This window comes from Didymella exigua (genome assembly GCF_010094145.1).
Source record: "Didymella exigua CBS 183.55 unplaced genomic scaffold M421scaffold_44, whole genome shotgun sequence".
Lineage (NCBI taxonomy): Eukaryota > Fungi > Ascomycota > Dothideomycetes > Pleosporales > Didymellaceae > Didymella > Didymella exigua.
In genome coordinates, this window is record NW_022984818.1 from 254,262 (window position 1) to 264,338 (window position 10,077).

At 55.9% G+C, this 10,077-nt stretch overlaps 4 protein-coding genes across 4 annotated transcripts; 3 read left to right on the forward strand and 1 right to left on the reverse strand.

Annotated features, from left to right (window-relative positions):
• Positions 1–223: 223 nt before the first annotated feature.
• Positions 224–2,741, forward strand: M421DRAFT_9272 (protein arginine N-methyltransferase HSL7; the record flags this gene model as incomplete). Its single annotated transcript, XM_033598057.1, has 3 exons — positions 224–337; positions 394–2,517; positions 2,565–2,741. The coding sequence occupies 3 exons, from the start codon at positions 224–226 to the stop codon at positions 2,739–2,741; spliced, it is 2,415 nt and encodes an 804-aa protein (XP_033444236.1).
• Positions 2,742–2,953: 212 nt separating this feature from the next.
• M421DRAFT_73969 (DUF423-domain-containing protein) lies at positions 2,954–3,375 on the forward strand (the record flags this gene model as incomplete). The annotated part of the gene is made up of 2 exons (XM_033596994.1): positions 2,954–3,062; positions 3,107–3,375. 2 exons carry the CDS (start codon positions 2,954–2,956, stop codon positions 3,373–3,375), a joined length of 378 nt encoding a protein of 125 aa, XP_033444237.1.
• On the reverse strand, positions 3,203–4,722 carry M421DRAFT_425321 (YWTD domain-containing protein). Its single transcript, XM_033594051.1, has one exon. It carries the CDS (start codon positions 4,523–4,525, stop codon positions 3,608–3,610), a length of 918 nt encoding a protein of 305 aa, XP_033444238.1. The 5' UTR covers positions 4,526–4,722; the 3' UTR covers positions 3,203–3,607.
• Positions 4,723–8,899: 4,177 nt separating this feature from the next.
• On the forward strand, positions 8,900–9,705 carry M421DRAFT_425324 (uncharacterized protein). Its single transcript, XM_033594052.1, has 2 exons — positions 8,900–9,162; positions 9,211–9,705. The coding sequence occupies exons 1-2, from the start codon at positions 8,983–8,985 to the stop codon at positions 9,277–9,279; spliced, it is 249 nt and encodes an 82-aa protein (XP_033444239.1). The 5' UTR covers positions 8,900–8,982; the 3' UTR covers positions 9,280–9,705.
• The last annotated feature ends 372 nt before the right edge of the window (positions 9,706–10,077 follow it).

A 10,077-nucleotide genomic window follows, 5' to 3' on the forward strand; every position in this document is an offset into this window, starting at 1 on the left:
AGAGCCCACGCGCATCATGTAGCACACCTCCCTCGGTCGGCGGCCAGCAACCGGTCACGACTCTGCCCCGACAGCTCCCACTGCCCGCCCTCGACAGCTCCCACTGCCCGCCCCGACAGCTCCCACTGCCCGCCCCGACAGCTCCCACTGCCCGCCCCCGACAGCTGCCGTTGCCCGCCCCGACAGCTCCCATTGCCCGCCCCGACAGCTGCCACTGCCCGCCATGAGCTATGCCGACGACACGGACGCGCTGCCCGTCTTCTACATTGGGCAGCACGAGAGCAGGCGCGCGCTGGACGTGTCGGCGGAGCTGGTGCAGCACGCGCACGACCTGGGCGTAGGACCACACACCCGCTCCCCGCTCCGCGCTCGTCCCGAAGCTGACAGGCGCAGTATGACATGCTCTCGAGCCCCATCACCAACGACCACTTCCACAGCCGCGTCCTCGCGCTGCTGCGCGCCCACGCGGCCGCCGACAGCGCGTCCACGCCGCAGCCGCTGCCGCTCGTCGCCGCCCTCGAGAGCAGGGACACGCCGCTGGGCCCGACCGAGACGGTCAGCCAGCTGCTCGCCTACTCGAGCGCCTGGACGGACCTCGCGTCGCCCGACCCCGTCGTCGCGCACCTCTCGCGCCAGGTGCTGCACCTCGAGGTCGCGTACGCGTCTTTCTGCGGCGCCGTCAACCTCGTCGTCCCCGGCCCCCGGCTCTCGCACGGCCAGCATGGCGTCGCCCAGTACGCGCGCGCCCTCAAGGAGGCCCTGTCGATTGGCGCATACGTGCAGTTCCACCTGCTGATGCCCATGGACGGCACCAGCGCCAGCACAGCCGCCGACGACCAGCACGAGCTGGGCGACCTCGCGCGCTTCGCCCGTCCCGAGTGCAAGCCGCGCGCCCAGCAGAACACGGCCACGGCCGTCTGGAGCTCGTGGGAGGCCTGGAACACCATCCGCTCCGTCTGCGCCTACCCCGCCCGCCTGTCGCTCGCCCTCGAGCTGCCGCGCAAGCTGCCCGCCCTGGCCGTCCAGGCCCGCTGGTTCTCCGAGCCCGTCCGGCTCGTCGCGATCCCGTCTGCGTCCTTTTTGGTCAACGCCCGCGCGTCCTTTGTGCTGTCCAAGGCGCACCAGTGGTTCCTCTTCCGCTTCGCCCGCCTGCGCTCCTCGCCGTGGCTGCTGCTGTCCGACATTGGCCCCCTGCCGGGCATCGACGACCCCGACATGATCATGTCCTACTCGACCGGCCATCTGTCGCCCTCGACCGCCGAGGACGCCGACCCCTCGGCCCAGCCCACGCCCGCCGAAGCAGCCCAGTGGAAGAAGAAGGCTGCCAAGACGCGCAGCGGCAGCAGCGGCAGCAGCAGCAGCAGCAGCGACCTCACGCCGCACCTGAGCTACCTGCGCTACCTCCAGCGCAACCAGCCGCCCAAGAGCCAGATTGAGCGCTTCGGCCGGGGCTTCCAGGACTACCTGCAGAGTCCGCTGCAGCCGCTGTCGGACAACCTCGAGTCCATCACGTACGAGGTGTTTGAAAAGGACCCGATCAAGTACGCGTGGTATGAGCGCGCTACTGCCCAGGCGCTCAAGGACTGGCACCGTGAGAAGAAGTCGACGAGCTCCGGCAAGGGCGCCGTGGTGGTCGCGGTGGTTGGCTCCGGCCGCGGCCCGCTCGTCACACGCGCGCTGAATGCCAGTGCCACCAGCGGCGTGCCTGTCAAGGTGTACGCCATCGAGAAGAACCCCAACGCGTACGTTCTCCTGCAGCGACGCAACGTGGACACCTGGGGCGGCAGAGTCACGGTTGTCAAGACGGACATGCGCGCCTGGAAGGGCCCGACCCTCCCGGACGGCACATTCGGCAAGGTGGACATTCTGATCAGCGAGCTGCTGGGTAGCTTCGCCGACAACGAGCTGTCGCCCGAATGTCTCGACGGCGTCCAGCACGTCCTCAACCCCGAGCACGGCCTCTCGATTCCCTCGCGCTACACCGCACACTTCACCCCGCTTGCGACGCCAAAGCTCTGGGCCGATATTCACGGCCGCAGCACGAGCGTCGACCCCAACGCCTTCGACATACCCTGGGTCGTCATGCTCTCGCAGTTCGACTACCTCTCCACCCACCCCGACGACACACCCGCCGCCCAACAGCTGACCGACGGCACCAAGATGAACCACTTCAACCTGGAAGCGCCTCTCGCGCCCATTGTCCACACGGCATGGGCGTTCTCGCATCCCCTCCCGCCCAGCGTGCTCGCCCAGTCAGCCCTGCGCCGCGGCGGATCCGCCGTCGGCGGCGGAGGCGGTTTCATCGGCGGCGACGGCGCAAACGAGCACAACTACCGCGACTGCTGCGTCACGTTCCCCATCCGCGAGCAGGGCGTGTGCCACGGCCTGGGCGGCTACTTTGAGACGGTCTTGTATAGCGGCTCCGAGGGGCCGGTTGAGCTGTCCACGAATCCCGTGACCATGGATGCCAAGTCCAAGGACATGATCTCCTGGTTCCCCATCTTCTTTGCGCTCAAGGTATGTGAACCGCTGTTTTCGGGACGAGGGGGCTAACCTTGGGGCAGACTCCTATGCATCTGCCCGCGGGCTCCGAGCTCGAGGTCAGCATGTGGCGCCAGACGGATGACCGCAGGGTGTGGTACGAGTGGCTCGCTGAAAGCTTCATGACGGTCAACGGGCAGCGGATCAAGCTGGGCGTGTCGGATTTGCACTCGAGCAAGAGCAGCGGGTGCTTGATGTAGACGCTGGTAGAGGTGTAGACGCTGATAGATAGGCCCTGTGACATGGCGAATACTAATGTGCGTCCACGTGCAACAACTTTGACCATCTTCTGGGGCCGCTGAACAACAGAGGCCCAGCCTCGCGCTCCGAACGTCATAGCTCCCACGCTAGTGATGTCGTCTCAGCCCCATCTCACTCGATCCCTCCCCACACAATCCCAAATCAACCCGCAATGCCGCCATTCTGGACAATCGGCTGCCTCTACGGCGCCTCCAGCGTCATGCTCGGCGCCTTTGGCGCCCACGGCCTAAAAAAGCGCATCGCAGACCCATCGCGCATCGGTACGCCGCCCCCCCCAGCCGCAGCACCTTCTGACCCGATGCAGCAAACTGGGGCACCGCAGCGCAATACCAGCTGATCCACTCGGCGGTGCTGACGTTTGCGTCGGTCGCCGCGCCGCAGAACACGCTGGCCATGGGCTTGCTGACGGCTGGTATGACCATGTTCTCCGGCAGCCTGTATCTGCTCGTCTTGGATCCGCAGCGGTTTGGAAAGGTGCTCGGGCCTGTGACGCCGTTGGGCGGTTTGGCGCTGATTGGAGGGTGGGTTGCGCTGGCTGTTACGAAGCGGCCTGTTGTGCCAAAGTTCAAGTAGGCATTCAAGGTCCAAGTAGGCATTCAAGGTTCAAGTAGGCATTCAAGGTCCAAGCAGGCATTCAAGGTCCAAGCAGGCATTCAAGGTCCAAGCAGGCATTCAAGGTCCAAGCAGCGCACGCTGGCTGTAAAACGGAGCCCAGAGTTGCGGGCCATGCACGTGTACGATACGATATGTACAGAGCTCTTATCCGAACGAATGCTGCTCCAGATAGCTTGCCGTCCTCGTACACCTACACCAACGCTATCCCAGTCAAGTCCCCCAGCTCGGGGAATAGCACCTTCTTCTTCCGCGTCTGCAGGTCGACCTCGTACAAGCCTCCCGCAAGATCACTGACATAGCACTTCCCCCCCTCCGTGTCCAGCGCCAGCCCAATCGCCTCATGGAATCTGGTAGCCAGAATCTCCACCTCGCCAACCTGCCCGCTCCCCACGAAGGCGCGGTTCAAACTGTTCCCCCGCGGCGGGTCCCCGCGGTCCGCCCAATACAACACCCCCCTCTCCGCGTCAAGGTCGAGATCAATCGGCTCCGGCAGCCGCTCGAACAGCACTTCCCTTGTCCCTCGCACGTCGTCCACCTGTGCCCGGAAAATCCGACCCTCGGACGCCTTTGGCGCGCCCTTCTGGCTCCAGTACACGGTCCCACGCGCCGCATCCACAGCAACGCCGACACACCACCGCCTCCTGTCCGTGTCCAGCGCGGGGTCGCCCGTCTCGAGCAGCACCTCGGGTGTCGCGGGCAGCGTGTCGACACACGCCCGACACAGCTTCATGCCCTCGCGGTCGCACCAGTATATCCACTTCTTCGCGTCGTGCTGGGCAAACGTGACCTGCTTGGGCGTCCAGACTCCCTTGCTGCCCTGCGCGATGGCGCACTGCGCGTTCGATCCGTCGAGGTCGTAGCGCATGATGCTGCCGCTGTTCGTGCTGAGCGCGCCGCCCATGTGCGTCACGTACATGTGCCCCGCGGCCCGGTCGAGGGCGATGCCGTCCGGCAGCGTGCACATGTCGGAGACAATGTCTTGCGTGGCCGCGCCGTGGGTGCATGTCGAGAACACGCGGCCGTTGGAGAAGTTTGGGTTGGAGAGGGCGCAGTCGAGGACCAGGAGGCGTCTGGGGGCCAGACTGGAGCACTGCTGTACAGACGGCATGATGGCTGATTTGGAGTGGCGGAGGCGTGGTCGTAGGACGGGCGATGAGTGCTATCGACGTGCATCAACCAGGACTGGCGCTGGGATGCGTCGTTCGGGTGCGAGTCTCCATCCTGCAGCTACATGTTCCCTGCCGAGGCTATCATCACCGGTCTACCAGTGTGTCGGCGAGCGAGTCGCGACGTCTTGGTCGAGCTCGGCCGGGAATAACGCACGCACTCCCGCACGACGGATAACGTGCCTGCAGCCTGTCCTTGCCGCCGCAGCCAATTCGCCGATTGGCCGGTGAACCGTCACCTCGCTTGCCTGACGGCAAGTTCGACGAAGATTGTCCTGATCTGCAACTTGGCGTGAACTTTATCTTGCCTCACTCGGATGCCAGCGAGCACAGTTTTGAACCGCATGAACCGTCTTGCGCAGACTTTGCGTCCAACCTGTCGCCATCATGTGAATGCGGCATCGAATTGGGTTAGAACAAGGCGACCTCGTCACACCGGTGGTCGCATACAAAGTAAGTGCACTGCGTTCTTATGAAGCTGGTCGTTACTCAACATCAATAGCGCAGACGTCTCCATACATTCAATTAGAAAAGAATGGACATCGCTCCACAAACTCGCACCATGCATCAACAGTACCAGTACGTACACAGATAAGGAATTGTCGCAGCAAGGATCGAGGTGAGGGTGCATATCACGTGATCCGCATCTGGATATTGGGCCGATCAGACACTGGCGATCCACCACGCCATGGTGAGCGGAACCGGGTACAGCTTGGAGCCGTGATTAGAGCTCCAATTAGTGTATAGCCGGATGAGTATTGGTGTATATATTCTGCTCGTTCAGCACTGTAGATAGAACAAGGAACTTGATCACTTTCTTCACACTTGATCAACGATCAGAGACTGCTCAGCTTCCACAGGAATCTTTTCCTGTCCCTAGACACTGCTGGCATCGTCTTCTTGTCGTATCAAACTCCTGGTCTACCCAAGACATGCCTGCTCTATTGGTTAAGTTCACAGCGAATGGGCCGCGTTATGCTAGGTCTATCAAGGTGACATGTACGCGCCGCTCTATACGCCGTGCGCGGAGTTGGCAGACAAGATACTTGCCCTGAATGGCAAGCGACAATTATGCTTAATACAACACGCAGCCATGTGGGTTTGCTGCGTGGCAACAGCGTATCTCAAGGGCGCGGATGGCCTCAGTTTGGCAGCATGGAGAGGCTGGGCGCTGTCCTGTCCGACCGGGAACACGGCTGGACAGACACGCCTCTCGGTACCGCTCGATGCTGCTCGTCGCACGGTAGCATGAACGCAGCGCTAGTGCGTGAGGGCATCGGCATCAATCCAACGATGTGACCATCAAGTAGGATCCCGCGGAGACAAACGAAAGAGTTTCACACCTTCTGCGTTAGTATGCTCCCGCAGCAATGAACAACTAGACCACAACTAGATCCCTTGCCGTCCGTCTCTCGTAAACGTAAGCAAACAAACCCGCGCCGCGACCACACTGCCCCCATGCATGGCCCTGGCGTGACATTTTTTGCGCCAACAGAGTGCAACTTTTATGAAAAGGAGAGCGCAACAGAGTCAAGCCAAAGGGTAAGTCTGGCATTGCCTCCGTTTGGGGTGCTAACAATCAACAGCTTGAGCACTCAAGTCGTATCCCTGGTCGTTTCCTCAGGAGAAGTCCACAGCATCAAGGTCGAGTCGCGACGCTAATGCGCAAGGCGGGTGAACTGCATAATCTAAGCGCAGCCGAGGCGTATCTTCCTGTGCGCTATGATGGATAGATGTTAGTTTACAGCTCGTCTAGTTCAGCGATGCAGATTGAAATTAGTTGTCGGGTCACTTGAGAACAGAGAGTCTCCCAAAGCCCACATTTTGAAAGTTGTTGCAGCCAAAAAGGAGGCAAAATGTACATACATTAGCACCCCTGAATTGGCTGGTAAATAGGCATGATATCTGCTGCGACAAAAGTTACATTACATTCGCTCTCGCAGCCATCGTATCAAGCTCATAGTGTGGCTACTTCTATCCATACTGGCTTGGATAATGACTACATATTTCTTGCTCGAACGGCGTGGCGCGCATATCTAGGGGTCAAGCAAGACGAAGCTGCACCATGTTTAGTTACGCGTCTCGTGCTCACAGCTAGTCTCATCTCTGAAGCTAAGAAGGTTGTTTGGCTGGAAACATGCAGAGTCGTGACAATGCAATCGCCGCTGTAACCAGAGAGAGAACGCGACAAGTCATCCATCTTATTGAAGAGCACATTGTAGACTGCTGGGATGAGAGTTGATGTGCGATTCGTCGTGTCCTGTTGCATTGGTTTGATTCCATGGGACACAGGTCATCTTCGGGTTTGGGAGCCTCAATTAGGCTACAGCACCACGGCCATAACACATGCTATCATTAGCGCTCGGTAAAACATCGTACAGATAAAGGTGTCTAGATTCAGTACAATGTCACGCCAATGTGCCGGTTCTCAGTCTGCAGAGCCGGTTCTCAGTCTGCAGAGCCGGTTCTCAGTCTGCAGAGCCGCTGTGAACTGTTAACAGACTCTGGACTGCTAAGACAACATATAAGAGTCGGGAAAAGGCTATGCAATGTTGTTGGCCAGTAGCAGTTACTACGACCACAATGTGCTGGATTGTCATCAGGTACCACCCAGAGAATCACCCTCTGTATGATTTTGACACTGAGCCACCTCGTCACTCGTTGTTCAAGCACTTGAGCAATCCTTTCTGTTTCTAATAGTCTTCTAAGGAAAAGGGTAAGCAGGACCACTCAGCTCCAGAATACACTCAATGATTAAACGGATTATCTCTTCTCAAGGTCTGTCAAGGGTCTACGACACTTCATGACTAGCTAACGAACAGCAGAGAGGAAAACTCGGGCCCAGGTAAATCCCACAATCACAAGAGCAAAGAGAGAGTCGATAGCAATATCTAAGCTTAACGGCTCTTTGGGAATTGGTGCAGCTGTTACTCTATTACTTACTGCTCTAGCATTACTACCGTGTCCGTGCACTCAATGCGCGGATTCAGACAATGCGCCGAACCACCAAAACACCCCATCCATCCCAACTCTACAACAACGCAACGCCATGGGACTAGAAGAAGCCCTTGCAGAGTGTGATACTTTTAAAGATAAAGATAAAATCCCATGGTCTAAAATAGCAGCAAAGCATGGTGTTGTGCGCTTAACGTTAACGCGCGTGTAGAGGGGCAAGACGCAATTGCAAGAGGCAGAAAATACTGCACACTAGAAGCTCACCCTATAACAAGAAAAGGAGCTTGTAACATATATAGAGGAGCTTACTGCTTGTTATATACCTCCTACAAGAGAGATGATACAAAATTTCGCGTCAGCAGTTACCTAGTAGGAGCTAGTGAGCGAGAGCTAGATTACCTGCTTTATTTACAAGCACTCTATCCATCTTATCTCTTAATATTTAATTAGGATAACGTGGTTCACAAGCGAGTCGCCCACCCAAGTGAGTCGCCCACTAAACACCCGCGCCCCGCCTGCGCAGCAACAACGCGTAATGCCACAACAACGCAACATGCAAAAGACCTATACTAAAGGAGATATATTTATTGCTATCTCTGATATTAAGTCTAAGCAGATACAGAGCGAAAGACGCGCTGCAGCAGTCTATAACATCCCACAAACAACAATCTAAGACTAACGCGCTAGACAACGCCCTTAACGCGACTGCAAGCCAAAATTAAAGCGCCTTACAAAGCTAGAAGAGGAGGCAATTATACAGCGTATACTTAAAGAGAGTCTACGTAGAATACCGCCCTTAAAGGCGCATGTACAAGATATGGCTGATAGACTGCTAAGGGAGCGTGGTGGGAAGCCTACAGGCAAGAACTAGGTTAATAACTTCATCAAGCGTACACTAGAGCTGCGCACGCAATAGAGCTGTCTGTACAATTGCCAGCAAGCTGCCTACAAAGACCTAGCGCTTATCTAGCCCTAGTTTAGCCTAGTTTAATTAATAAAGACAAAGTATAGTATTACAGATAAGGACACCTAGAACTTTAATAAGTCTAGCTTTATAATAGGCAAGATATCCTCTTAGCTTGTTATTACAGGCTTAGAGAAACCTAGGAAATAGAAGAAACTAAAGCCTAGTAATTATAAGTAGGTTACCCTAGTATAAGGCGTTGCTGTAATAGGGTGTATTATCCTACCCTTCCTTATCTTTGCAGGCAAGGTCCTAATCTCCTCCTAGTTTACTAGTCTACCTTGCAACTAGGTTATTATAGTCTCTCCTACTAGCTAGACTAATAACAATATTGTAATAGCATAGCTTAAACACTTTAACACCTATACAAAGGTGACCTCTGCTAGGGCATATAGGCTGCTTATTATTAACGGCCATAAGAGCCACTGCTTAATAGAATTCCAGGACTACTGCAAGGAGAACAAGATTATCACTCTCTGCATGCCACCACACTCATCGCACCTCCTGCAGCCTCTTGACATTGTCCCATACTCGCTGTTAAAGCGCCACTACAGCGACAGGATCTCACTCTTAGCACGCAGCTATATCTACTATATTAACAAAGAAACCTTCCTACTAGCCTTTAAAGTAGCTTTTAAGAGGATGTTTACACTAGAGAATGTTTGCGCAGGGTTTTAAGGCGCTAGGCTAGCCCTGCATGACCCTAAGGTTGTGTTATTAAAGCTTGATGTACAGCTACATACGCCAACGCCACCTGCACCAGGCACTGTCGCCTAGGAGGCGCAAACACCACGCAACGCCTGCGAGATAGAGGCGCAGTTAACGCTAATCTGAAATCGCATACAAAATTATTATAGGTTACTAGCAAGTTTATTAGATAAGCAGGTTAAGTAGTTAAGTAAAGGCGCTTAATAGATAGCTTATAATATAGTATTAGTGTAGGAGGAAATAGGCTGCCTATAAGACACTGTTACTACGCTTATAAAGCGCAAGACCTATAAAAGGTGGTATATACGCGTAGAGGAGACTCTAACAGTTAGTAAGGTATCTAACCTAGTTGCTAAAAAGGAGGGTAGTAGTTGTAAGGAGGGCAAGACGCCTGCAAAGAGGGTGCGCGCAGAGAGGCGCTGCAGCTGTTGCAGCGAAATTAGGCACAACTCCTGCACCTATAAGGTAGAAATTAAGGATGTAGATAATAGTAACACTTCTGAATAATATTATAATGTTATGTGTAGTATTGTAATTTATTGTAGTGCTGCGCTGCACTGCTGCGTAGGCGCGGCGCGGGTGTTTGGTGGACGACTCACTTGGGTGGGCGACTCGCTTGTGAACCACGTTAGAGGAGAACACCATTCTATTAAAATCTAAGAAACTAGTTAAAAAATACTAAGAACAATACTATTAGAATCAGCGAGTTGAGCCGCACCTAACGACACCGCGATGGCAGCAATGCAGGGAGTGCAGCGTGAAGGAGATGGGGGCGGCCAGCCAGACGCGGTACCAGCGCGCCTGGCCAGCAACAGACCCAACAAAGGAAGGGAGGAAGGGGACCACCCTAACTAGAGAAAGGAGATG